Source organism: Aphelocoma coerulescens, chromosome 25 (assembly GCF_041296385.1).
Source record: "Aphelocoma coerulescens isolate FSJ_1873_10779 chromosome 25, UR_Acoe_1.0, whole genome shotgun sequence".
Classification (NCBI taxonomy): Eukaryota; Metazoa; Chordata; class Aves; order Passeriformes; family Corvidae; genus Aphelocoma; species Aphelocoma coerulescens.
The window spans coordinates 2,206,230-2,231,223 of record NC_091038.1 but is presented as its reverse complement, the minus strand read 5'-3'; the positions used below and the strand labels follow the sequence as shown (position 1 = coordinate 2,231,223).

The following is a 24,994-nucleotide window of genomic DNA, read 5'->3' as shown; positions in this document are numbered from 1 at the left end:
CGCGGGTATCGACCCCTGGTATCGATCGCGGGTATCGATCCCTGGTATCGATCCCCGATATCGATCGAGGGTATTGATCCCTGTTATCGATCGCTGGTATCGATCCCCGATATCGATCGCGGGTATTGATCCCTGGTACTGATCGTGGGTATTGATCCCTGTTATCGATCCCTGTTATCGATCCTTGGTATTGATCCCTGTTATTGATCCCCGATACCGATCCCGATATCGATCCCTGTTATCGATCCCCGATATCGATCCCGGGTATTGATCCCCGATATCGATCCCTGGTATCGATCCCAGGTATTGATCCCCGATATCGATCCTGGGTATTGGTTCGCTTTGGAGATCCCCGGGATCGATCCCTGTTATTGATTCCCGATATCGGCCCCCGTTATTGATTCCCGATATCGATCCCCGTTATTGATTCCCATTATTGATTCCTGGTATCAGCCCCGTTATCGATCCCTGTAACTGATTCCTGGTATCGATCCCTGTTATCGATCCCCCTTATCGATCCTCGGTACCAGCCCCGTTATCAATCCCGGCTATCGATCCCCGTTATCGCCCCCCGAGCAAACCCCGTTTGCCACTTCCTCCCCCAAAACCGCCCCAAACCCCCCCAAAACCGCCTCAAACCCCCCCAAAACCGCCCCCAAACCCCCCAACCCGTCCTAAAAGCCCCCAAATCCCCCCAAAACCCCCCCAAATTTTCCACCCCCCCCCAAAAAAAACCCCAATTCCCACAAATCACCCTCGGGAACCCCCCCAAAATCCCCCCAAATCCTCCAACTCCCCTCCCCCCCCCCCAAAAAAAATCCTAAATCAACCCAAAAGCGGTGCCACGCCTCCCAAAATAATCCCCAAGGCCCCAAATTCCCGATTCCGCCCCAAATCCCGGGGTTTTCCCCCCAAATCCAACGAGTTTTCCCCCAAATCCCGAGGTTTTTCCCTGAAATCCGATTTTTTTCCCCCCAAATCCCGAGTTTACCCCCCAAATTCCGGGCTTTTCCTCGAAATTCCGGGTTTTCCCCCCAAATCCCGGCTTCTTCCCCACAAATCCAGCGGGTTTTCCCCAAATCCTGGGGTTTCCCCCACAAATCCCGGATTTCCCCCCAGTTCCCGAGTTTTCCCTCAAAATCCCGGGGTTTTCCTCCAAATTCCGTGGTTTTCCCCCCAAAATTCCGAGGTTTCCTCCCAATGCCGGATTCTTCTCCCGAAATCCAGCGGGTTTTCCCCCAAATCCTGTTTTTTTCCCCCCACAAATCCCGGATTTCCTCCGCTCCCCAGGTTTTCCCCCCAAATCCCGACTTTTCATCCCAAACCCAGAGGTTTTCCCCCAAATCCTGGGGGGTTTCCCCCAAATCCTGGGGATTTTTCCCCACAAATCCAGCGGGTTTTCCCCACAAATCCAGCGGGTTTTCCCCAAATCCTGGGATTTTTCCCATAAATCCAGCGGTTTTCCCCAAATCCTGGGATTTTTCCCATAAATCCAGCGGTTTTCCCCAAATCCTGCGGGTTTCCCCCACAAATCCCGAGTTTTCCCCCCAAATCCCGATTTCTCATCCCAAACCCAGCCGTTTTCCCCCAAACCCCGCATTCCCCCCGCCCCATCCCCGACTTCCCCCCGCCCTAAATCCCGGCGGTTTCTCCCCAAATCCCACAGTCCCCCCCCGTCCTCTGAACCCCCCAGGACCCCGCAGGGACCCCGAGAGGCGGCGCAGGACAGGAGAGGAGACACAAAACCCCCCAAAAACCCCCCAAAAACTCCCCAAAAACGCCCCAAACCCCCTCAAACCCCACTCTGGGAGCTCCGTGTCCCCCCCCGCGTCCCCCCCGTGTCCCCCCCATATCCCCCCGTGTCCCCCCCTTTTCCTCCCCCGTATCCCCCCCCATGTTCCCCCCATATCCCCCCCATATCCCCCCCGTCCCCCCCGTGTCCCCCCCGTGTTCCCCCCATATCCCCCCCCGTGTCCCCCCATATCCCCTCCATATCCCCTCATATCCCCCCATGCCCCCCCCTTTTCCTCCCCCGTATCCCCCCCCGTGTTCCCTCCATATCCCCCCCATATCCCCCCGTCCCCCCCCGTGTCCCCCCCATATCCCCCCATATTCCCCGTGTCCCCCCCATATCCCCCCATATCCCCCCCGTGTCCCCCCCGTGTTCCCCCCATATCCCCCCATATCCCCCCCGTGTCCCCCCATGTCCCCTCCGTGTCCCCTCCATGTGCCCCCCATATCCCCGCCATATCCCCCCCATATCCCCCCATATCCCCCCCATATCCCCCCATATCCCCTCCATATCCCCCCATATCCCCTCCATATCCCCCCCGTGTCCCCCCTGTGTCTCCTCCCTGTCCCCCCCGTGTCCCCCCAAATCCCCCCCGTGTCCCCCCCATATCCCCCCCCATGTCCCCCCCATATCCCCGCCATATCCCCTCCATATCCCCCCATGTCCCCCCCATGTCCCCCCCATATCCCCCCCATGTCCCCCCCATATCCCCCCGTGTCCCCCCGTGTCCCCCCCGTGTCCCCCCCGTGCATTCCTCGTCCCCCGCCCCCGCTGCCCTCGGGAATGCGGTCACACAAAGGCCGCAGTGTCCCCGTCCCCCTCCCGGCCCTAAATGTCCCCTTTGAGCGGGGACCCCGCACCCCCCCGGCCCCTCCTCCCCCCCCGCCGCCCATTGGCCGGGATTTGGGGTGCAGCGCCCTCGGTGCCACCCTAAAACCCGCTGCCCGCCGCCGTCGCCACCACCGTGCCACCGTCGCCATGTCCCCGAGGGCCACTCGCCACCGCCTCCTCCTCCTGGCCGGGCTCGTGGCGGCGCTGGGTGAGCTCGGGGACAAGGGACAGGACCCCAAAATTGGGCTGGGGGGAGGGGACAGGAGCATTTTGGGGGGTGCTCGTGGGGCTGGCGGCCACCCACGCGCTGCCTGGGGACTGACCCCGGGCTGCCAGGAGGGTCCCGGAGGTGGCACCGAGCTGGGCACGGGCGGGGGGTGCCACACCCAGCCCGGCCCGTGTCACCTGTTTGGGGGGGTCTGTCACCTCCCCGGGGACAGTTTGGGGGTGCTGGGTGGCTCTGAGAAGGGTCCTGGTCGCTGTCACCTCCCTGGGGACAGTTTTGGGGTGCTGGGTGGCTCTAAGGAGGGTTCCAGTCCTTGTCACCTCCCCGGGGACAGTTTGGGGGTGCTGGGTGGCTCTGAGGAGGGTCCTGGTCGCTGTCACCTCCCTGGGGACAGTTTGGGGGTGCTGGGTGGCTTTAAGGAGGGTCTTGGTCCTTGTCACCTCCCCAGGGACAGTTTGGGGGTGCTGGGTGGCTCTGAGGAGGGTCCTGGTCCTTGTCATTCCCCCGGGGACAGTTTGGGGGTGCTGGGTGGCTCTGAGGAGGGTCCTGGTCCTTGTCACCTCCCAGGGGACAGTTTGGGGGTGCTGGGTGCCAGCCCTGCCCGTGCCACACGGTTGAGGGACCTGTCACCTGCCCGGGGCACCGATGCGGGGGTGCCACACCCAGCCGTGACAGTGCCACCGGGCTGCACCGAGGGTCCCATTGTCACCCCCCTGCCGGTGCTGGATGCCACCGGGCACTGGGACACTGCCCCCTCCGAGCCCCCCGTGAGGGGGACACCGGGGCGGTGCCACACCGCCGCTGTCCCCTCTGAGACCCCATGAGGGGGACACCGGGGCGGTGCCACACCGCCGCTGTCCCCTCCGAGCCCCCCGGGGACACCGGGGCGGTGCCACACCGCCGCTGTCCCCTCCGAGCCCCCCATGAGGACACCGGGGCGGTGCCACACCGCCGCTGTCCCCTCTGAGACCCCATGAGGGCACCGGGGCGGTGCCACACCGCCGCTGTCCCCTCTGAGACCCCATGAGGGCACCGGGGCGGTGCCACACCGCCGCTGTCCCCTCCGAACCCCCCATGAGGGGGACACCGGGGCGGTGCCACACCGCCGCTGTCCCCTCCGAGCCCCCCGGGGACACCAGGGAGGTGCCACACCGCCGCTGTCCCCTCCGAACCCCCATGAGGACACCGGGGAGGTGCCACACCGCCGCTGTCCCCTCCGAACCCCCCATGAGGACACCGGGGCGGTGCCACACCGCCGCTGTCCCCTCCGAACCCCCCATGAGGACACCGGGGCGGTGCCACACCGCCGCTGTCCCCTCCGAACCCCCCATGAGGACACCGGGGCGGTGCCACACCGCCGCTGTCCCCTCCGAACCCCCCCTGGGGACACCGGGGCGATGCCACACCGCCGCTGTCCCCTCCGAGCCCCCCATGAGGGGGACACCGGGGCAGTGCCACACCGCCGCTGTCCCCTCCGAGCCCCCCATGAGGGGGATACCGGGGCAGTGCCACACCGCCGCTGTCCCCTCCGAACCCCCCATGAGGACACCGGGGCGGTGCCACACCGCCGCTGTCCCCTCCGAACCCCCCATGAGGACACCGGGGCGGTGCCACACCGCCGCTGTCCCCTCCGAACCCCCCATGAGGACACCGGGGCGGTGCCACACCGCCGCTGTCCCCTCCGAACCCCCCTGGGGACACCGGGGCGATGCCACACCGCCGCTGTCCCCTCCGAGCCCCCCATGAGGGGGACACCGGGGCAGTGCCACACCGCCGCTGTCCCCTCCGAGCCCCCCTGGGGACACCGGGGAGGTGCCACACCGCCGCTGTCCCCTCCGAGCCCCCCATGAGGGGGATACCGGGGCAGTGCCACACCGCCGCTGTCCCCTCCGAACCCCCCCATGAGGGCACCGGGCCGGTGCCACACCGCCGCTGTCCCCTCCGAACCCCCCAGGGACACCGGGGCGGTGCCACACCGCCGCTGTCCCCTCCGAACCCCCCAGGGACACCGGGGCGGTGCCACACCGCCGCTGTCCCCTCCGAACCCCCCAGGGACACCGGGGCGGTGCCACACCGCCGCTGTCCCCTCCGAGCCCCCCGGGGACACCAGGGAGGTGCCACACCGCCGCTGTCCCCTCCGAACCCCCCTGGGGACACCGGGGCGGTGCCACACCGCCGCTGTCCCCTCTGAGACCCCATGAGGACACCGGGGCGATGCCACACCGCCGCTGTCCCCGTGTCGCCTTCGCGCTGCCCTCGGCGCCCTTCGGTGGCAGCGCGGGGACACCGGGCCGGGCTCGGTGCCCGCGGCGGGGCGGGGCTGACCCCTCTGTGTCCCCCAGGAGTGTCGCCGGTGTCCCCAATCCACGTGTACACGCAGCGGGAGGTTTATGGCACCGTGGGCTCCCGTGTCACCCTGTCCTGCAGCTTCTGGTCCAGCGAGTGGATCTCGGACGACATTTCCATCACCTGGCACTTCCAGGCCGAGGGCTCCCGCGACACCATCTCCGTGAGTGTCCCCAGGGTCCCCAAGGCGTCCCCAGGGTCCCCACCGCGTCCCCACCGCGCCCCCAGCCCCGGTGTCCCCTTGTGCCAGCAGCACAAACCCTTCCCTACAGGTGACACGGTGTCCCCTCGCACTGGGGTGGCACTGGGGTGTCCCCATGGTGTCCCCAGTGCCCAGCGGGTCCCAGCTCCAGCTCCAGCAGTGTCCCCTCCCATTGTGGTGCCATTGATGTGTCCCCATGGTGTCCCTACGGTGCCCCCAGGGTCCCAGTGCCAGCCCCAGCCGTGTCCCCTTGGTCTGTGGTGGCACTGGGGTGTGCCCATGGTGTCCCCACGGTGTCCCCTTGTCCCGGTGTCCAGCCCCAGCAGGGTGTCCCCTCGCACTGTGGTGGCACTGGGGTGTCCCCATGGTGTCCCCACGGTGTCCCTTTGTCCCCGTGCCCACCAGATCCCAACGCCAGCCCCAGCAGGACAGTCCCTTCCCTGACTGGGTGGCACCGGGGTGTCCCCACGGTGTCCCCTTGTCCCCGTGCCCACCAGATCCCAGTGCCAGCCCCAGCAGGTGGGCACATCGCTGTCCCTACAGCGTCCCCCTGTCCCAGAGCCCCTTCGGTCCCAGCAGGACAGTCCCCTCCCTGCGGGTGACACTCCGGTGGCACCCTGGGGACATCACGAGCCTCTCCAGGGCTCCCCCAACACCCCCCTGTCCCCCCCCCCATCGCGTCACCCCCCACCTCCAGCTCTGAGGGTCACTCTGCCGGGGCTGGGGGGGTCACCCGGCTGGCACCCCGGTGACCGCGGTGCCACTGTCGCACGGGCAGATCTTCCACTACGCCCAGGGCCAGCCCTACATCGATGACGTGGGGAGCTTCAAGGAGCGCATGGAGTGGGTGGGGAACCCGCGGCGCAAGGACGGCTCCATCGTCATCCACAACCTGGAGCCCACCGACAACGGCACCTTCACCTGCGACGTCAAGAACCCCCCGGACATCGTGGGGAAGTCCTCGCAGGTCACCCTCTACGTCCTCGAGAAAGGTGCGCGGCCACGGGGACACCTCAGTGCCCACCCGCTGCTGGAGGGACACGGGGCTGCTGTCACCTCAGTGCCCACCCGCTGAGGAGGGGACACGGGGCTGGGGACACCTCAGTGCCCACCCACTGATGGGGGTGACACGGGGCTGGGGACACCTCAGTGCCCACCCACTCAGGAGGGGGACACGGGGCTGGGGACACCTCAGTGCCCACCCACTGAGGAGAGGACACGGGGCTGGCGTCACCTCAGTGCCCACCCGCTGCTGGAGGGACACGGGGCTGGTGTCACCTCAGTGCCCACCCGCTGCTGGAGGGACACGGGGCTGGTGTCACCTCAGTGCCCACCCGCTGCTGGAGGGGGACACGGGGCTGGTGTCACCTCAGTGCCCACCCTCTGAGGAGGGGACACGGGGCTGGGGACACCTCAGTGCCCACCCACTCAGGAGGGGGACACGGGGCTGGGGACACCTCAGTGCCCACCCTCTGAGGAGGGGACACGAGGCTGGCGTCACCTCAGTGCCCACCCATTGCCCGGGGGTGACACGGTGCTGGTGTCCCCTCCCTGCCCACCCACTCAGGAGGGGGACACAGGGCTGGGGACACCTCAGTGCCCACCCACTGTCGGGGGTGACACGGGGCTGGTGTCCCCTCCCTGCCCACCCACTGAGGAGGGGGACACGGTGCTGGTGTCCCCTCCCTGCCCACCCGCTGCCCGGGGGTGCCACCGCTGTGTCCCGTCCCTGCTGCTCCGCTGCCGGGGGGAGGGTGACACGGTGCCACGCTGTCCCCACAGTGCCCACCCGCTACGGCGTCGTGCTGGGGTCTGTCATCGGCGGGGTCCTGCTGCTGGTGGCCGTGCTGGTGGCCCTGGTCTATGCCACCCGCTACTGCTGGCTGCGGCGCCAGGCGGTCCTGCAGCGGCGGCTGAGGTGAGCCGCGACCCCTCCCCAAACCGGGGAAGAGGAGGGGGGGCACAGCCGGGAGCGGAGGGGTGGAAATTTCACCATCCCGAGCCGCTCTTTTTTCCCCTCTTTTTCCCCCCAAACCCAACTCCAGCGCCATGGAGAAGGGGAAGCTGCAGCGCTCGGGCAAGGACGGCTCCAAGCGCAGCCGGCAGGTGAGCGCCGAGAGGGGCGGGGGGCACGGCGGGGGGCACGGCGGGGTGTCCCCGCTGTCGCCGGGGGTGGGAGGAGGTGAAGCCCCCCTGTCCCCGCAGGCCCCGGTGCTCTACGCCATGCTGGACCACGGCCGCAGCGCCAAGAAAGCCAAGGGCGGCCCGGGAGACTCCCGCAAGGATAAGAAATAGCGGTTAGCGGGCAGGGAGGGACCCCCGGGGGCGGACGAGGGCGCGGGGGGCCCCCGGCCCCCCAAAGTCATCATGACCATCGAGATGGAGCTGCGGGGGGAGCCCCGGGCCGCGCCCCCGCCCGCCGCCCGCTCCCCGAGCCGGGGCAGCCTCAAGAACGCCCTGCTGAGCATCATCAAACCCAACTCGGGGGGCTCCTGATTTCACCGCCCCCAGCCCCGGCCGCGGCCCCTCCCGGCTCGGGACCCGGCGAGGAGCGGGGTGTGGTCCTCGCCTCGGGTCCCTCCGGCCTTGGGGACAGCGCTGGGGACAGCCCGGGGGTCCCCCCCCGCCCCGTCCCGCAGCCCCTCTCGGTCGCTCCCTGCCCAGCCCCGGGCGCGGAGGGAATTTCTCCTTTCGAACACAAAAGCAGCGGATTTGGGGTCGGTCCCCCCCTCCCCAGGGATCCGCGGGGTCCCCGTGGGACCGTGTCACCCCCGTGTGTCCCCTCCCCGTACTCGAGGGGGAGGGGGGTTCTCTGCCCCCAATTTTACTCCTTTTCTGGCCGTTTTCTCGTCTCTCCCCGCGACCGACCCCAAATGACGTCGCAGGGTGGCCCCCGCCCCGTCCCCTTTGTCCCCTCCTGCCCCCCCACCCCCCATTAACCCCCGCACCGCGTAACCCCCGGGACCCCCCCCCCTCCAAACCGGCCGGAGCCCCGTTGAGGGGGCGAGGCTGCGGCCGGGGACTGGGGGGGAGCCGCCCGTGCCCCCCCGGCGCGTTTTTCTACGCCCTGTCCCTGTCCCCTCCCTGTCGCCGTGGTGCCATTAATAAAACTGACACGTCCGGGAGCCCCGTGTCCCCTCCCGGCCCGTCACTGGTCCCGCTTCGGGGCTGGGGAGGGTGGCTGAGCACTCACGAACTCATCACACGGAGCCCCCGCACGACGGGGACGTCGCTGTCACCCTCCGTGGGGAGGGAGGGCGACCTGGTGGCACCCTAGAGCCCCCCCCCCCTCAACAGGGGCCGCGCTGTCCCCGAGGCCACCTCAGGGCCACCTCGCCGTTAATTAAAGCTCGCTGTAATTAACACCGAGCCCAAGGCTCAGGGGGTGCGCAGGGGTCACTGCGGGGCTTGGAGCGGGGGGGGGGGGGGGAGGAGGGGCGGGGGGAAAAGACCCCAACCCCGGCCCTGGGGGGGCATTTGGGGCACGGAGCAGCGCTGGAATCGTCGCTCCCACACGGCAAACGGGCACGGAGCTGCCCCCCCCGGTGCCCCCCCGGGATCATTGTCCCTTCCCTAATAAGTCTGCGGAGCCCGACCCCGCCGTGTCCCCTGGGCCCTGGCCCCGGGCCGCGGGCGCTGTTTTTCTTTCCGAGGAGCTATTTCTGCCCCGGATCCCGGCACTCCCGGGCCCGCCGAACCCCCCGAAATCCTCCTGCAAACCTCCCCCAAACCGCTCGAATTTTAACCCCTCCCCAAGCGCTTTTATCTCGGCTCGCGGCTCTGCCGGGGCTGCGCCCCAGCGGGTGATCAATTAATGGGAATTTCGGTGGAAATCCTTCAAATTGAAGATGGGAAACCTTGAGGGGGGGGGATGGAGGGGACATCCCGGTCCCAGGGACCCCCGGCGCTGATTTAATGGGGGGGTCCATCCACCCTCCCACCCGAGAAAGGGGACCTGGGGGTCCCTCCCAGTGGGGTCCCCTCCCCAAATCCCCCCTGAACCCCCAGCCCGCCGTCCTCTTCTTCACACTTTATTCTTTGCACAGGCTAAAACCCCCCCGGGGGGGGGGGAACAGGGGAGGGTGACAGTGCCAGGAGGGTGGGGAGGGGGCGGTGACAATGCCAGGAGGGTGGGGAGCCCCAATTTCCTGGGCATTCCCAGGGAAACGGGGCATTCCCAGGGAAATCGGGGATTCCCAGGGAAATCGGGGGGGCTCCACGCCGCCCCCTCGCACGAGGGCCACCTCCCCTCTGGGGGACACCCGGCTGTGTCCCCTCTCAGCCCCCCCCCCCGTGTCACTCGGGGTCCCGGCTCGGGCTGCGGAAGGGCCAAGACCCCCCCCCCCTCATCCCCCACAGCCCCGTCGCGTGGCGGAGTCAGGGCGGGACCTGCCCACGGGGGTCCCCACGAGGGTTGGGGGTCCCGGGACCCCCCCTCAGGGCCCCGACTCCTTCTTCCGCTTCTGGAATTTGCGGAATTTTCCCTGGATGGCGAGCGCCGCGCGCTCCGTCTCGGGCGCGCTCAGGTCGATGTCGATCTCCTCCTCCTCCTCCTTGGGGTCACCGGCCTTGGCTGGGGCGGGGACGGGACAGGGCCACCCTTGGGGACAGCCTGGCACTGCCAGACTCAGCCCGGGGACCAGCAGGGACACGCAAGCGGGCACCCCGCCACCCACCCCCCCCCGGGGACAAGGGACATCCTGACACCCCCAGACTCACCCCAGGGACCAGTGGGGACACCCAGGGGACACCCTGTCACCAACGCAGGGGGGACCCCACCATCCCAAGCCCTCAGGGGACAAGCTGGCACTGCCACTCACCCCAAAGAGCATCACGACCACCCCCCAGAGGTCCCCAGAGGGGACACCACGACATCTCCCACGGGGAGACCCCCCCTCCCCCGGGGACAGGACAGCGCAGGTCCCCAAATCCACCCAGGTGCCACCCCCCAGCAATGACAGGGACACGGACTCGGGGCTCTCGGGGGCTGCGGGAGCAGCGCGGGAGTCCCGAGAGGGGACAGCGGGGACAGGGAACCCACACCCGCCTGTGCCGGGGGTCCTCACCTTCCTGCTGCCCGCCGGGGGCCTCCGCCGCGGAGGGGGGGTCATGGGGGCTGCGCTGCGGAGAGAGGGGACCGAGGGGTGACACCGGGGCTCCGCTGTCCCCAGGGTCCCCCCATTGTCCCCCCACTGGGTCCCCCCAAGCTCCAGCCAGAGTGGGCTCATGGAGGTCCCACTGCCAAGAGAGGAGGGCCAGGGGAGGTGAGGGGGTGGCACTGGTGGCACAGAGTCCCCAAACTGTCCCCGCACCCTCCCTCCCCGGGGCGCAGCATCTTCCCCCCGTTCCCGCTCTCAGCACTTCTCCCCGACCAGCTCGGTGCTGAAAACAACGGGAAAAGGGGAAATTCCCCCTTTTCGGCCCGTTCGGACCCCCCCGGCCGCCCCCACCTCGCTCATCCCGCCCGGTGCCGCCGCCGCTCCCGGAGTGCGGGACCGGCGCTGCCGCCGCTTTTATAGGGGCGGGGTTTGAGTGACAGCCGCGAGCAGCCAATGGGGATCAGGGGGCGGGTCCCGGCGGGGACACGCCCCCGAGTTGTTCCCTCCCCCCCCCCCCCCCCCGCTCCGGGCGCGACGGCCCCGGGGGGACACGGGGGGGACACGGGGGGGACACGGGGGGGACACGGGGGGACACGGGGAGCTTGGGGGGACATGGGGGCTTGGGGGGACACGGGGGGAAACGGGGGACACGGGGGGACATGGGGGGCACAGGGGGACATGTGAGGACGGGGGGGACACGGGGAGCTTGGGGGGCTTGGGGGGGCACGGGGGGACACGGGGAGCTTGGGGGGCTTGGACATGGGGACAGGGGGGACATGGGGGGCACGGGGGTTTGGGGGACATGGGGCTATGGGGGGGACATGGGAGGCTTGGGGGACACGGGGGACACGGGGGGACATGGGGGGCTTCGGGAGCTTGGGGGGACATGGGGGGACATGGGGGGACATGGGGGGACATGGGAAGCTTGGGGGACACGGGGGACTTGGGGAGCTTGGGGGGACATGGGGGGACACGGGGGGCGCATGGAGGGCTTTGGGGATATGGGGGGGACAGGGGCGACATGGGGGGCTTGGGGGGACATGGGGGGACATGGGGGGACACGGAAGGCTTGGGAGGACACGGAGGGACACGGGGAGGACAGAGGGACTCGAAGAGACCCCGGGGAACACGCGGGGATAAGAGAGGGGTTACAGGGGGGCCGGGATGGAGGGTGACCCTCCTCGGACACCCCGAAGGTGCGGGTGACACCTGGGGACAGAGCACAGGTGCTGCCCGGGGGCCCCGGGACGGGGACACTGCCAGTCCCCCGATGCCACCCGCAGCACCCAGCGGTGGCACCCTGGCTGTCCCCTCCGTGCCTGCCGGTCAGCGCGTCCTGCCCACCCTGTGTCCGTGTGTCCCCCGCCCGTCACCACGTCCCTCTGTCCCCCACTGCTGCCATACCTGCGCCCTCCTGTCCCCGCTCGCCCCGCGCTCTGTCCCGTGCCCCCGCAGGTGCCATCTGTCCCCTCCGCCCCGCGCTCTGTCCCCGCCTGTCACAGCCTCGCTCAAGTTCAAGGTTCAAACTCCACGGGGCCCTGCCTGGGACCGGCGGGGACACGCGGGGACTGGAGAGGACATTCGGGGACTGGAGGGGACACACAGGCACTGACGGGGACGCTCGGGGACCGGGTGTCCCCTCACCGCGTGGGGACAATCCCCCATCACCGACCGCACCGGGGGACACCGCCTCAGGTACCAGCACCGACGGGGACACTCGGGGAGTGCAGGGGACACGCGGGGACCGGAGGGGAGCAGCAGGGACTGGCGAGGACACGTGGGTGCCCACGGGTGACAGCGCCGCGGGACAGGGGGACACCGTGGCCTCCAGGGGACGGGACACCGGAGCCGGCGGCGGTGCCGGGTGTGTGTCACCCCCTCGCTGTCCCCGTGTCCCCAGCCATGTCCCTGCCGAGCCCCCCGGGCACAGAGCGCAGCCCCCGGCCCCGGGACCGCGCCGGGGACACGGAGCCCGATGGGGACAAGGTGTGCGCCGTGTGCGGGGACAGGGCCAGCGGGTACCACTTCCACGTCATGAGCTGCGAGGGCTGCAAGGGCTTCTTCAGGTGCGGGGACACCGCGGGGACACCGCGGGGACGGCCGGGGACAGGGTGGGATGGGGCGGGACAGAGGGACGGGGGGGATGGGATGGGATGGGATGGGATGGGATGGGATGGGATGGGATGGGATGGGATGGGATGGGATAGGATGGGACAAGGGGACAGGGTGGGAGCAGGTGTGGGGACAAGGTGGGATGGGGCAGAACAGGATGGGATGGGACAGGGTGGGATAAAATGGGATGGGACCAGGGGACAGGATGGGATGGAGATGGGACAAAGGGACAAGGCAGGAGGGGACAAACGGGACAAGCTGGGGTGGATGGGACAAAGGGACAAAGGGACAGAGCAGGAGGGGATGGGATGAGACCGGGTGGGATGGGACAGGATGGGATGGGACGGGACAAGGGGACAGGGTGGGGCGACAAGACGGGCTGGGATGGGCCAGGAGGGACTGGGACGGGATGAGATGGGCCAGGGCAGGATGTGGGATGGCGCAGGATGGTCCCGTGGACGGGGAGAGGGTGGGACAAGGCAGGACAGCCGCTGCCACCCCGAGCTTGGGTCAGGGGACAGTGGCCGTGTCCCCCCAGGCGCTCCATCATCAAAGGTGTCCGGTTCACGTGTCCCCTGGCCCGGCGCTGCCCTGTCACCAAGGCCAAGCGGCGGCAGTGCCAGGCCTGTCGCCTCCAGAAGTGCCTCGACGTGGGCATGAGGAGGGACAGTGAGTGACACGGGGGGACAGGGGGTGGAGGGACACCCGGGGGGACACGGAGCGGAGGGGAGAGGGAGGACCTGGAGGGGACAAAGGGGGGACATGGGGGGAGCGGGGATGGGGGGACACAGGGGACACCTGGGGATGAGGGCGGGACATGGCACGGGGACAGCGGGGACAGGGACGGGGGACCCGGAGGAAGAGGGGGAGCACCTGGGTGGGATAAAGGGGACCTGGAGGGGACAAGGGGGGACGTGGGACAGAGAGAAGCGGCCTGGGTGGGGTGGCAGGGGAGGGGACATCAAGGGACAGGGCACGGAGGTGGCAGCAGGGGGGGTGTGGCAGAGCGGGGACAGCGGGGACGCGCTCGGGGAGGGGCATCACGGGGCGCTGGTGTCCCCGCTCGGCGTCCCCGCTGTCGCCGGTCCCTGTGCGGCGGTGACAGCGGTGACAGCGGGGCCGGCGGGTGGCAGTGATCATGTCGGAGGAGGCGCTGCGGCGGCGGCGGGAGCTGCGGGGCCAGCGGGGCCAGCCCGGGGGCCAGCAGGGCCAGCAGGGGGGACTGACGGCCGAGCAGCAGGAGCTCATCGCGCTCCTCATCGCCGCCCACCAGCGCACCTTCGACTCCAGCTTCTCCCAGTTCACGCAGTACTGGGTGAGCTGGGGACACCCCGCACCCGCTGTCCTCGCGGGGGACACACCTGTCCCTCCTGTCCCTGTGCTTGCCCCCGCTGTCCCTATGGGTGACCCACTGTCCCCAGGGCGGCCCCAGCCGTGTCCGTGGGTGCCCTGGTCATCCGTGCGTGTGACCCTGCTGTCCTCATGGGTGCCCTGACTGTCCCCACGGGTGCCCTGGCCGTGCCCATGGGTGGCCTGACTGTCCCCATGGATGACCCCGCTGTCCCCAAAGGTGACCCAGCCAACATCCCTGGTGCCCTGGCTGTCCCCTGGAGTGACCCAGCTGATCCCGTGGGTGTCCCGAGTGTCCCCGTGGGTGCCCCGAGTGTCCCCACGGGTACCCCCGCCCTGACCCCTCGCTGTCCCCAGCCCGCCGTGCGCCTGTTCGCGCCCAGCCCGCCGGGCTCGGGTGTCGCCGCGGGGGCGTCGCCGTCCCCGTGCGAGGAGGTGCTGCCGGACTCGTTGTCGCTGCTACCGCAGTTCGCCGACCTGAGCACGTTCATGATCCAGCAGGTGATCAAGTTCGCCAAGGAGATCCCGGTCTTCAGGTGCGCGGGGCGGGGACGCGGGCGGGGACCGCGCGGTGCCACCCCCTTGACGTGTCCCCGTGTCCCCTCCCGCCAGGAGCTTGCCCCTGGACGCCCAAATCTCGCTGCTCAAAGGGGCCACGCTGGAGATTTGCCAGATCCGCTTCAACACCGTCTTCAACCCCGACACCAAGGCCTGGGAGTGCGGCCAGCGCTGCTACACCATCCGCGACGGGGCCCTGGGTACCGGGGGACACCTGGGGACACCTGGGGATGCCTGGGGACGCTTGGGGACACCGGGGGACGCCTGGGGACACCTGGGGACGCTTGGGGACACCTGGGGACACCGGGAGACACCTGGGGACACCTGGGGATGCTTGGGGACACCTGGGGACATCTGGGGACATCTGGGGATGCTTGGGGATGCTTGGGGACACCGGGGGACGCCTGGGGACACCTGGGGACACCTGGGGACACCGGGGGACACCTGGGGACACCTGGGGATGCTTGGGGACACCTGGGGACACCTGGGGACATCTGGGGACATCTGGAGATGCTTGGGGACACCTGGGGACATCTGGGGACACCTGGGGATGCTTGGGGACACCTGGGGATGCTTGGGGACACCGGGGGACACCTGGGGACATCCGGGAACACCTGGGGATGCTTGGGGACACCTGGGGACACCTGGGGACACCTGGGGACATCTGGGGATGCTTGGGGACACCTGGGGATGCTTGGGGACACCTGGGGACACCTGGGGACACCTGGGGACGCTTGGGGACACCTGGGGATGCTTGGGGACACCTGGGGACACCTGGGGACACCTGGGGACACCTGGGGATGCTTGGGGTACCTGGGGACACCTGGGGACACCGGGGGACACCTGGGGACACCGGTCTGGGCCGGGGGGAGGACAGGAGGGCTCTGCAGAGGGAGCTGGGCGGGCCGGGTCCATGGGGCCGATCCAAGGACCAAGGGCGGGGTCCTGTGTGGTCACAACAACCCCCAGGGTGGGGAGGCAGTGGCTGGACACAAAGGGACCTGGGGGGTGACAGCTGGACACGAGCCAGGTGTGCCCAGGGACCCCCAGGTGTGCCCAGGTGTGCCCAGGGTGGCCAATGGCACCTGGGGTGGGTCAGGGACAGTGTGGCCACAGGCCCAGGACAGGGATTGTCCCCCTGGTGAGGTCACACCTCGATGGCTGTGTCCAGTTCTGGTCACTCAGTTTAAGGACATTGAGGGGCTGGAGAGTGTCCAGGGAAGGGGACGGGCCTGGGAAGGGGCTGGGAAATGCTGAGAGAGCTGGGAATGTTTATCCTGGAGAAGAGGGGGGTCCAGAGGGGAATTTCGGGCTCTTCCTGGGGGGATTTGGGATCTGATCCCAAGGAACGGGGCCAGGACAAGAGGGAACGGCCTCGAGCTGTGCCAGGGGAGGCTCAGGGTGGATATTTGGGAAAATCCCTCCTGGAAAGGGCGGCCAGGCCTTGGCAGGGGCTGCCCAGGGAGGGCTGGAGCGGCCACCCCTGGAGGTGGCACTCAGTGACACGGTGGGGATCGGGCACAGCTCGGACTCGATGATCCCAAAGCTCTTTCCCACCCTAACCCCGGGATTTTGGGATGGTCCCGCAGCCGGGTTCCAGCAGATCTACCTGGAGCCGCTGCTCAAGTTCCACGAGAGCCTGCGGCGCCTGCGGCTGCACGAGGCCGAGTACGCCCTGCTCCAGGCCATGCTGCTCTTCTCGCCAGGTGAGCCCCCCGAGGGGGGACACGGGGACGTCCCCCTGTCCCCAAAATCCCGCTGACGTCACCCCACGCCCCCTCCCCAGACCACGCCGGCATCGCCCAGCGCGACGTCATCGACGCGTTCCAGGAGAAGGTGGCCCTGACCCTCAAGAGCTACATCGACCACCGGCACCCCCTGCCCGAGGGCAGGTGAGCGCCGGGACGGGGTGGCACTGGTGTCCCCAGGGGGGGTGGGGACGGCCACCAGGCCCAGCTGGCTGTCCCCTGCGTCCCCCCGAAGGTTCCTGTACGCCAAGCTGCTGCTGCTGCTGACGGAGATGCAGACGCTGAAGGCGGAGAAGACGCGGCAGATCCTGCACATCCAGGACCTGTCGGCCATGACCCCGCTGCTCTCCGAGATCATCAGCTGAGCCTGGCCCCAGACGTCACCCCCGGCCCCCAAACGTCACCCCCGGCCCCCAAAAGTCACCGCCGGCCCCCAAATGTCACCCCCAGCCCCCAGCGGGCACAGAGTAAAGCTCCTTTATTTATCCGGGCTCCCGGGTGTGGCACCGCAGGGAAACTGAGGCACGGCCGGGATGGCGCTGGGCACAACGGGGCCCCCCCAGCCCTGTGGCAGCTGCCACCCCCGAGGGGTGACACCGGGGCCCCCCAGCCCCCCTTGGCTGCCACCCCCGAGGGGTGACACCGGGGACACCGGGGCCCCCCAGCCCCCCTTGGCTGCCACCCCCGAGGGGTGACACCGGGGACACCGGGGCCCCCCCAGCCCCCCTTGGCCACCACCCGCAGCCCCCGTGGCTCTGTCACACGCTGTGCCCAGGCCGCCGTGTCCCCGCCCCGCGGGTCCCTGTGGCACCTCCACGGCCCGGCCCAGTGGCTCCCTGAGCAGGACGGTGCCACGTGCCCGCTGTGCCCGCTGTGCCCGCTGTGCCCGCTGTCCCCTCAGCCCACGGTGACGCTGAAGCCGCAGTGGAAGCGGTTCCTCCAGTGGTTGAGAAAGGCGCCCAGGGCCAGCGTGACGGGCAGGGGGGGCAACTTCTTCTCCAGGACCCCCCCCATGCTCCAATTGCTGTCCAGGAGCCCTGTGGGGGACAGCGGAGGGCCAGCTGAGTGCCGGCAGGAGGGGACAGCTGGGCACAGAAGCCACCGGGGGCCTGGCCCACCTCTAAAGACGACGTTGGCTCGCGGCAGGTTGAGCTGGTAGCCGAAGGCAAAGGTCGTCTCCTGCAGCCGCGTGTTGGCCTCCAGCTCCACCCCCACCTGCACCTGGGAGGGGACACCGTGGTCACGGGGGCGTGGGGACACCGGGAGGGGGACACCAGGGGGTGGGGGGGACACCCACCTGCTCGTTGGCCCGGTGGTAGTAGCTGGCGTGAGCCCCCCCGTAGCCCACGTTGAGCGTCGTCACCCAGTTCGGGGCTACAACAGAGAGCCAGCACCGAGGTGGCACCGCCAGGCTGTCCCCGAGGTCCCCGGGGTGTCCCTGGGGTGTCCCCAGGGCGTGGCCCTACCCGCGTATTTGCCGGCCAGCGTGAGGATGGCCCCCTCCTCGCCGGGGCGCCGGTGGTAGACGAGCTCCCCGCCCAGCACGAGGCGGGCGGTGACGCTCTGCAGGAAATGGGCCACCACGATCACTGCAGCGGGGACAGCGCGGCCTCAGCGGGGTCCCCACGGGCCACCGCGGCCACCGCGAGGGTCTCCCATCCCCCGGCGCTCACCGGAGCCGCCCAGCAGGTCGGGGTTGCCCAGGGTGAGCGTGGCCGTGCAGTCGTCCCCGCGGTACTCGCCGTCGAACTGCCACGTCACGAACTTGGCCTGGTGCGTCTGGGGACGGGGGTTGGGGGGGACAGGGCACGGCGGTGGTGGCACCGGGGGGGGGGACGCGGGCACCGCGGCACCAGCCCCGGGGCTCACCTGGAACACGGCCTTGGCGCGGAGCCGCTCCCCCAGCAGCTGCAGGGCCTGAGCGTTGAGGCTGCCGGCGCTGTCCATGTCCCCGAGCAGGGTGGGGAACACCTGGGGACACCGCGGGGTGGGCGGGGGGACAGGGACAGGGACAGCCCCGGCCTCCAGGGAGCCCCCCCAGCCCTGCCTTGCTGGTGGCTGGGTCAGCCCAACTAGCCCCGGCCTGGAGCTTGGTGGCCACCAAGGATCCTGAGGTCACCGATGACCCCAAGGTCACCGATGATCCAAGGCCACCATTGGCCCCCAGGGTCACCGATGACCCTGAAGTCACCTGTGAGCACCTGCCAGCCCAGGGCCACCAACATCCCTGAGGTCACTGATGACCCCAAGGCCACTGACCAGCCCTGGGGTCACCGAAGAGCCTGAAGCCACCAATGAGCTCAAGGCCATCAATGACCCTGAGGTCACCTGGGACCACCCACAAGCCCAGGGCCACCAATGACCACAAGGCCCCCAACCACCTTGAGGTCACCAATGACCCCCCAGCCACCCAGGGCCACCAGCCACCCCAAGGACACCAATGACCCTGGGGCAGCCACCTTGCTGAGACCACTTGCCACAGCAAGGCCACCAATAACCCCCAGGGCCACCTGGGGCCATCCTGAGGCCACCCACCGTCCCAGGGCCACCCATCAGACCGAGGCCACCTGGGAGACCACCCACAGCTGCAGGGCCACCAACCACCCTGGGGTCACCTGGGGCCACAGACGACCACAATGACCCCATGGTCCTGAGGCCGTTGGTGGCCTCGGGGTGACCACGAGGCTCCTGACCGGTGGTGTTTGGGTGACGACCTCCGTGCCCCCCCTGATGCCACCCACCACCCCAGTGCCACCCGCGGGGTCACCTCGGTGGGCCCGAGCTGCCGGTCCCCCACGAAGGTGGCGTTGAAGCGGTAGCCGGAGGGGCCCAGGGTGCTCATGTGCACCGTGTGTGTCACCTGCGGGGACACCGGGGCTCAGAGGGGACAGCCCCGGGGTGGGGGGGACACACACGGCGTCCCCCTCAGCCCCCACGTGTCCTCACCCGCCCTGTCCCCGACCTGGAAGTGGCTGCTCAGGGTCTTGGTGACGATCAGCTTCACCCCCTCCATCTGCGGCGGGAACACCTCTGGGGGGACACGGCTGTCACCCCCCTGGGGACACCCAGAGTCCCCTCTGGACACGGCGGTGACCCCCTGGGACACCCAGCGACCCCCTGGACACGGCTGTGACCCCCTGGGGACACTCAGAGACCCCTTGGACACGGCTGTCACCCCCCTGGGACACCCAGAGACCCCCCCTGGACACGGCTGTCACCCCCCTGGGGACACCCAGAGACCCCCCCTGGACACGGCTGTGACCCCCTGGGACACCCAGGGACCCCCCCTGGACACGGCTGTGACCCCCTGGGACACCCAGGGACCTCCTGGGGACACCCAGGGACCCGCTGGACACGGCCGTGACCCCCTGGGGACACCCAGAGACCCCCCCTGGACATGGCGGTGACCCCCTGGGACACCCAGAGACCCCCCCTGGACACGGCTGTGACCCCCTGGGACACCCAGGGACCCACTGGGACACCCAGAGACCCCCTGGACACGGCTGTGACCCCCTGGGGACACCCAGAGACCCCCCCTGGACACGGCTGTGACCCCCTGGGGACACCCAGGGACCCGCTGGACACGGCTGTGACCCGGTGAGACACCCAGGGACCCCCCCCGGACACGGCTGTGACCCCCTGGGGACACCCAGAGTCCCCTCTGGACACGGCTGTGACCCCCTGGGGACACCCAGAGTCCCCCTGGACACGGCTGTGACCCCCTGGGGACACCCAGGGACCCCCCCTGGACGCGGCTGTGACCCCCTGGGGACACCCAGAGACCCCCCCTGGACACGGCTGTGACCCCCTGGGGACACCCAGAGACCCCCCCTGGATGCGGCTGTGACCCGGTGGGACACCCAGGGACCTCCTGGGGACACCCAGAGACCCCCCCTGGACACGGCTGGGACACCCTGGGACACCCAGGGACCCGCTGGACACGGCTGTGACCCCCTGGGGACACCCAGAGACCCCCTGGACACCCCTCTGGTGACACCCACACCCCTCTGGTGACACCCTCAGCCCCCCGGTGACACGGCTGTCACCCCCCGCTGTCCCCGCGGCCCCTGTGCCCCCTCAGCCCCGGTGTCCCCACGTCACCCCGGTGTCCCCGCTGTCCCCGCTGTCCCCCCGGGTGTCCCCCCTGTCCCCGCTGTCCCCGGACCCGCTTTGTCCCACACACCGACCCCTCGCCACCCGCTCCGCCCCGCCCGGTGCCCGCTCAGCCGCGGAGCCCCCCCGCTGCTCCCGGGCGCACCTTTGCAGAGCCGGTGCAGCTCATCGAAGCTGCCGGGGTTGCCCCGGGGCTCGGCCCGGCGCGGGGCCCGGCCCTCCGCGTTCCCCATGGCCCCTACGGGCCCCCGCCGGCCGCCGCCATCGCGGCCGCGGGCGGCGCCGCCCGGAGCGGCTTCAGGGGGGGCGCCGCCGCCATCTTGGGTGTGGGCAACGCGCGCCTCCCATTGGCTGAGCGGGGAGGGCGGGGCCGCGCCGGAATGCGACCCCTCCGGACCCCTGGGGCCCGCGCGGAGACGTTCCGCGGCGCCCGCGTTCCGCGCCACCCTCCTGTCCCACGCGCGTCCCCAAATCCCCGCTGCCCCCCTCCCCCTCGTGTCCAGCGCCTTCCATGTGCCCTCCCTGTATCTCTCCTGCATCCTTGGACCTCCCCCATTATCCTTCTCACATCCCCTCGTGTCCCCCGGTGTCCGCCTCCTCCCCATCCCGTCCCATTATCCCATCCCATCCTATTATCCCATCCCATCCTATTATCCCATCCCATCCCATTATCCCATCCCATCCCATCCCCCTTGGACCCTCCTGCCTCTGTCCCAATACCCCCCCCGTGCCCTCCCCCGCATCCCCGGACCCTCCCACATCCCCCCTCTCCTGTCCCGCGTCCCCCCCCCCGTGTCCTCTGCCCGCACCCCCGGACCTCCCATGTCCCACAGTCCCCCTCCCCACGTTCCTGTCCCCTCCTGGCCGTGTGTCCCCACACTGTCCCCTCTCTCAGCCCAGTGTGTCCCCTCTGTCGCCAGCCACACGCACCCCTGGACCCTCCCCGTGTCCCCTGGCCCCCATCCCTGTCCCCACTGCTGACCGGGGGGACTCCGACCTTTTGTCCCCAACGCCACCGCCTGCCCTTTGCCCCATCCCGGGATGTCCCCACTGTCCCCCCCTCACCCCACCCCCGCCGGGGGGTCGAGGGTCAGTGACACCGCAGGCGACAACCTTCGCCCCGCGGGGCCCCCCGGCCCAAATCCCGGAGCCATCGGCCCCTCCCCGTCCTTGGGGACACTGGGACAGCCCCGGGCATGGCCGGGGGGGGGGGTTGGGGACAAGGGGCCCCCCCCGCTCTGCCCCTCGGCCCCGCTGTGTTTGCCCAGAAGGGGGGCGGGGGCTGCGGGGGGATAAAAACGGGGCCGAGGGAGGGGGGACCCCCAACCCTGCACCGGCACCTGCCCAGGTGAGCGGCGGCAGCGGGGGGGGGGGCAGGGTGGGGGGGACAGCGGCGGGGATGGGGCAGGAGGGGGACACTGGGGCTGGGATGGGGGGTGGGAAGGTGCTGTGGGGCTGGGATGGGGCAGGGATGGGGCAGGGATGGGGCAGGGATGGGGCTGGGATGGGGCTGGGATGGGGCTGGGATGGGGCAGGGATGGGGCAGGGATGGGGTTGGGAGCTCCGGTGGGGCTGGGATGGGGCAGGGATGGGGTTGGAAGCTCCGGTGGGGCAGAGTGGGGCAGGAATGGGGCTGGGATGGGGCAGGGATGGGGCAGGGATGGGGCTGGGAGCTCCGGTGGGGCTGGGATGGGGCAGGGATGGGGTTGGAAGCTCCGGTGGGGCAGGAATGGGGCAGGGATGGGGCAGGGATGGGGCTGGGGTGGGGCTGGGATGGGGCTGGGATGGGGCAGGGATGGGGCAGGGATGGGGCAGGGATGGGGCAGGGATGGGTTGGAAGCTCCGGTGGGACAGAAATGGGGCAGGGATGGGGCAGAGTCGGGGGGGGGGGGGGCGTCCCACGGGATGGGACTGGAAGCTCCTGTGGGGCTGGGCTGGGGGTCACATCCCCACCGGGGGTCGAGAACGGGGCGGGATGGGTTCGGAAGCTCCTGCAGGGCTCGGGTGGGGCTGTGGGGCGGCCATGGGGTGGCGAGTGGGGCTCGCATTCTCCCCGAGCCTCGGGGGTGGGCTGGAGGTGTCACACCCCCCCCGGTGTCCCCCTCCCCAGCCATGAGGGTCCCCGTGGTCGCTCTGCTGCTGCTGCTCGCCGCTGGCCACCTCGGGGCCGCGCTGGTCCGGCGACAAGCGGCGAGCGAGGACTCGGAGCCGGTCACCGCCGAGGATTTCCTGACTCGCCACTTCCAGACCTTCTCCGACTTCATGACCCGGGAGCTGCCGCAGAAGCTGCGGGCGGAGGAGCTGCGCAGCCAGGCCGAGTACGGGGGGCTCGGGCGGGGGGCTCGGGAAGCCCCCCGGGACCCCCCCCAGCAACGCTGACGGCCGCGTGTCCCGCAGGCAATACCTGGATCGGGCCAACAAACAGCTGGAACCGCTGGCCCGGGAGCTGCGCACCAACGTGCTGGGGCTCTTCTCGTCCCTGCTGCAGCTGGGCAAGGGCGAGGAGCAGGCGGAGACCCCCTGAGACCCCCGGGCTGCGCCCCTACACAGCGCTGAGCCCCCGATATGGACCCAAATACAGCCCTGAGCCCCCCCTGAGAGCCCCGACACAGCCCCGAGCCCCCGATATGGACCCAAATACAGCCCTGAGCCCCCCAAGCTCAGACCCCGATACAGCTCTGAGACCCCCAACACAGCCCTGAGACCCTCCCCGAGCCCCCCTGAGACCCCCGACACAGCCTTGAGCCCCCCAACACAGCCCTGAGCCCCCGATATGGACCCAAATACAGCCCTGAGCCCTCCCTGAGACCCCTGACACAGCCCTGAGCCCCCAATATGGACCCAAATACAGCCCTGAGCCCCCCAAGCTCAGACCCCGATACAGCCCTGAGACCCCCAACACAGCCCTGAGACCCTCCCCGAGCCCCCCTGAGACCCCCGACACAGCCTTGAGCCCCCCTGAGCCCCCCAACACAGCCCTGAGCCCCCGATATGGACCCAAATACAGCCCTGAGCCCTCCCTGAGACCCCTGACACAGCCCTGAGCCCCCAATATGGACCCAAATACAGCCCTGAGCCCCCCAAGCTCAGACCCCGATACAGCCCTGAGACCCCCAACACAGCCCTGAGACCCCCGAGCCCCCCTGAGACCCCCAACACAGCCCTGAGACCCCCGAGCCCCCCTGAGACCCCTGACACAGCCTTGAGCCCCCCCTGAGCCCCCCTGAGCACCCCAACACAGCCCTGAGACCCTCGCCCTGGCCCCCGACACACCCCTGAGACCCCCTGAGACCCCCGACACAGCCCTGAGCCCCCCGAGCCCCCCATCCCAGGCCCCAAAACAGCCCTGAGCCCCACACCCCACGATAAAGCCTTGAGCCCCCAGCCCTGGAACCCCCAATACAGCCCCAAAACCCCCCAGAGACCCCCACCCCGTACTCCACCGCGGCCCTGAGCCACCCTGAGCACCCCCAGGACCCCAACACGGCCCTGAGCCCATCACAGAACCCCCAATAAAGGCCCGGACCACCACCCTGGCCTTGGGACCCGAGCGAGGGGGGGCCCTGGGGGCTTTGAGGGGGTGTCAGTGAGGTTTGGGGGAGGGTCCCTGGGGCTGTGAAGGGGCATCAGTGGGGCTGGGGGAGGGGTCCCTGGGGCTTTGGGAGGGTGTCAGGGGGGTCCCTGGTGCTCTGGGGGAGGGTTCCTGGTGCTCTGGGGGGGTCCCTGGTGCTTTGGGGGGGGCCCTTGGTGCTCTAGGGGGGTCCCTGGTGCTCTGGGGGGGGGCCCTTGGTGCTCTAGGGGGGTCCCTGGTGCTCTGGGGGGGGGTCCCTGGTGCTCTGGGGGGGGGCCTTGGTGCTCTGGGGGGGTCCCTGGTGCTCTGGGGGGGGGCCCTTGGTGCTCTAGGGGGGTCCCTGGTGCTCTGGGGGGGGGTCCCTGGTGCTCTGGGGGGGGGCCTTGGTGCTCTGGGGGGGTCCCTGGTGCTCTGGGGGGGGGGGGCCTTGGTGCTCTGGGGGGGTCCCTGGTGCTCTGGGGGGGGGCCCTTGGTGCTCTAGGGGGGTCCCTGGTGCTCTGGGGGGGGGGGCCTTGGTGCTCTGGGGGGGGGGGCTTTGGTGCTCTGGGGGGGTCCCTGGTGCTTTGGGGGGCGTTCCTGGGGCAGGGAGGGGGCAGTGCCTGGTGCTGGGGGGGCATCAGTAGGGTGGGGTGTGTCCTGAGGGGGTCCGTGGAGCCAGGGGGGGGTCCCTGGGGGTGTGGATGTCAGGGGGAGTGGGAGGGGTCTGACCCCAGGGAAGTCCCTGGGGCTTTGAAGGGGTGTCAGTGAGGTTTGGGGGGGGGTCCCTGGAGCTGTGAAGGGGCGTCAGTGGGGCTGGGGGAGGGGGGAGGCTGGGACTGTGTGTGTGTGGGGGGGTCCTTGGTGCTGGGGGGGGGGATGTCCCTAGGGCTTTGGGAGGGTGTCGGGGGGGTCCCTGGGCCTGTGGGGGGCGTCCCTGGTGCTGTGGGGGGGTCCCTGGGCCCTGGGGGAGGAGTCCTTGGTGCTGTGGGGGGGGTCCCTGGGCCTACGGGGGGGGTCCCTGGGCCCTGGGGGGAGGGGTCCTTGGTGCTGTGGGGGGGGGGTCCCTG

At 69.8% G+C, this 24,994-nt stretch overlaps 5 protein-coding genes across 8 annotated transcripts; 3 read left to right on the top strand and 2 right to left on the bottom strand.

Moving 5' to 3' along the window:
* The first annotated feature begins 2,764 nt into the window (after positions 1-2,764).
* Positions 2,765-8,258, top strand: MPZ (myelin protein zero). Its single transcript, XM_068995119.1, has 6 exons — positions 2,765-2,831; positions 5,192-5,358; positions 6,176-6,389; positions 7,180-7,315; positions 7,443-7,503; positions 7,603-8,258. The coding sequence occupies exons 1-6, from the start codon at positions 2,771-2,773 to the stop codon at positions 7,690-7,692; spliced, it is 729 nt and encodes a 242-aa protein (XP_068851220.1). The 5' UTR covers positions 2,765-2,770; the 3' UTR covers positions 7,693-8,258.
* Positions 8,259-9,414: 1,156 nt separating this feature from the next.
* Positions 9,415-10,901, bottom strand: PCP4L1 (Purkinje cell protein 4 like 1). Of its 2 annotated transcripts, none has more exons than XM_068995123.1 (3): positions 10,848-10,901; positions 10,464-10,518; positions 9,415-9,970 (listed from the first exon to the last, which is right to left on the bottom strand). In XM_068995123.1, the coding sequence occupies exons 1-3, from the start codon at positions 10,854-10,856 to the stop codon at positions 9,834-9,836; spliced, it is 201 nt and encodes a 66-aa protein (XP_068851224.1). In that variant the 5' UTR covers positions 10,857-10,901; the 3' UTR covers positions 9,415-9,833. The 2 variants fall into 2 exon arrangements, with proteins under 2 accessions (XP_068851224.1, XP_068851223.1); XM_068995122.1 differs by having other exon boundaries at positions 10,464-10,635; positions 10,848-10,869.
* Positions 10,902-11,900: 999 nt separating this feature from the next.
* On the top strand, positions 11,901-16,920 carry NR1I3 (nuclear receptor subfamily 1 group I member 3). 2 transcript variants are annotated; one of them, XM_068995105.1, is made up of 9 exons: positions 11,901-12,191; positions 12,397-12,562; positions 13,147-13,277; positions 13,882-13,923; positions 14,316-14,494; positions 14,571-14,716; positions 16,106-16,222; positions 16,303-16,408; positions 16,500-16,920. In XM_068995105.1, the coding sequence occupies exons 2-9, from the start codon at positions 12,399-12,401 to the stop codon at positions 16,902-16,904; spliced, it is 1,290 nt and encodes a 429-aa protein (XP_068851206.1). In that variant the 5' UTR covers positions 11,901-12,191; positions 12,397-12,398; the 3' UTR covers positions 16,905-16,920. The 2 variants fall into 2 exon arrangements, with proteins under 2 accessions (XP_068851206.1, XP_068851207.1); XM_068995106.1 differs by having other exon boundaries at positions 13,742-13,923; positions 16,500-16,749.
* Positions 16,921-16,995: 75 nt separating this feature from the next.
* Positions 16,996-20,931, bottom strand: TOMM40L (translocase of outer mitochondrial membrane 40 like). 2 transcript variants are annotated; one of them, XM_068995108.1, is made up of 9 exons: positions 20,523-20,931; positions 19,227-19,294; positions 19,032-19,124; positions 18,134-18,235; positions 17,938-18,013; positions 17,731-17,853; positions 17,562-17,638; positions 17,383-17,485; positions 16,996-17,301 (listed from the first exon to the last, which is right to left on the bottom strand). In XM_068995108.1, exons 1-9 carry the CDS (start codon positions 20,914-20,916, stop codon positions 17,162-17,164), a joined length of 1,176 nt encoding a protein of 391 aa, XP_068851209.1. In that variant the 5' UTR covers positions 20,917-20,931; the 3' UTR covers positions 16,996-17,161. The 2 variants fall into 2 exon arrangements, with proteins under 2 accessions (XP_068851209.1, XP_068851208.1); XM_068995107.1 differs by having other exon boundaries at positions 16,997-17,301; positions 17,938-18,043.
* Positions 20,932-21,678: 747 nt separating this feature from the next.
* Positions 21,679-23,908, top strand: APOA2 (apolipoprotein A2). The gene is made up of 3 exons (XM_068995121.1): positions 21,679-21,725; positions 22,488-22,695; positions 22,775-23,908. The coding sequence occupies exons 2-3, from the start codon at positions 22,490-22,492 to the stop codon at positions 22,899-22,901; spliced, it is 333 nt and encodes a 110-aa protein (XP_068851222.1). The 5' UTR covers positions 21,679-21,725; positions 22,488-22,489; the 3' UTR covers positions 22,902-23,908.
* The last annotated feature ends 1,086 nt before the right edge of the window (positions 23,909-24,994 follow it).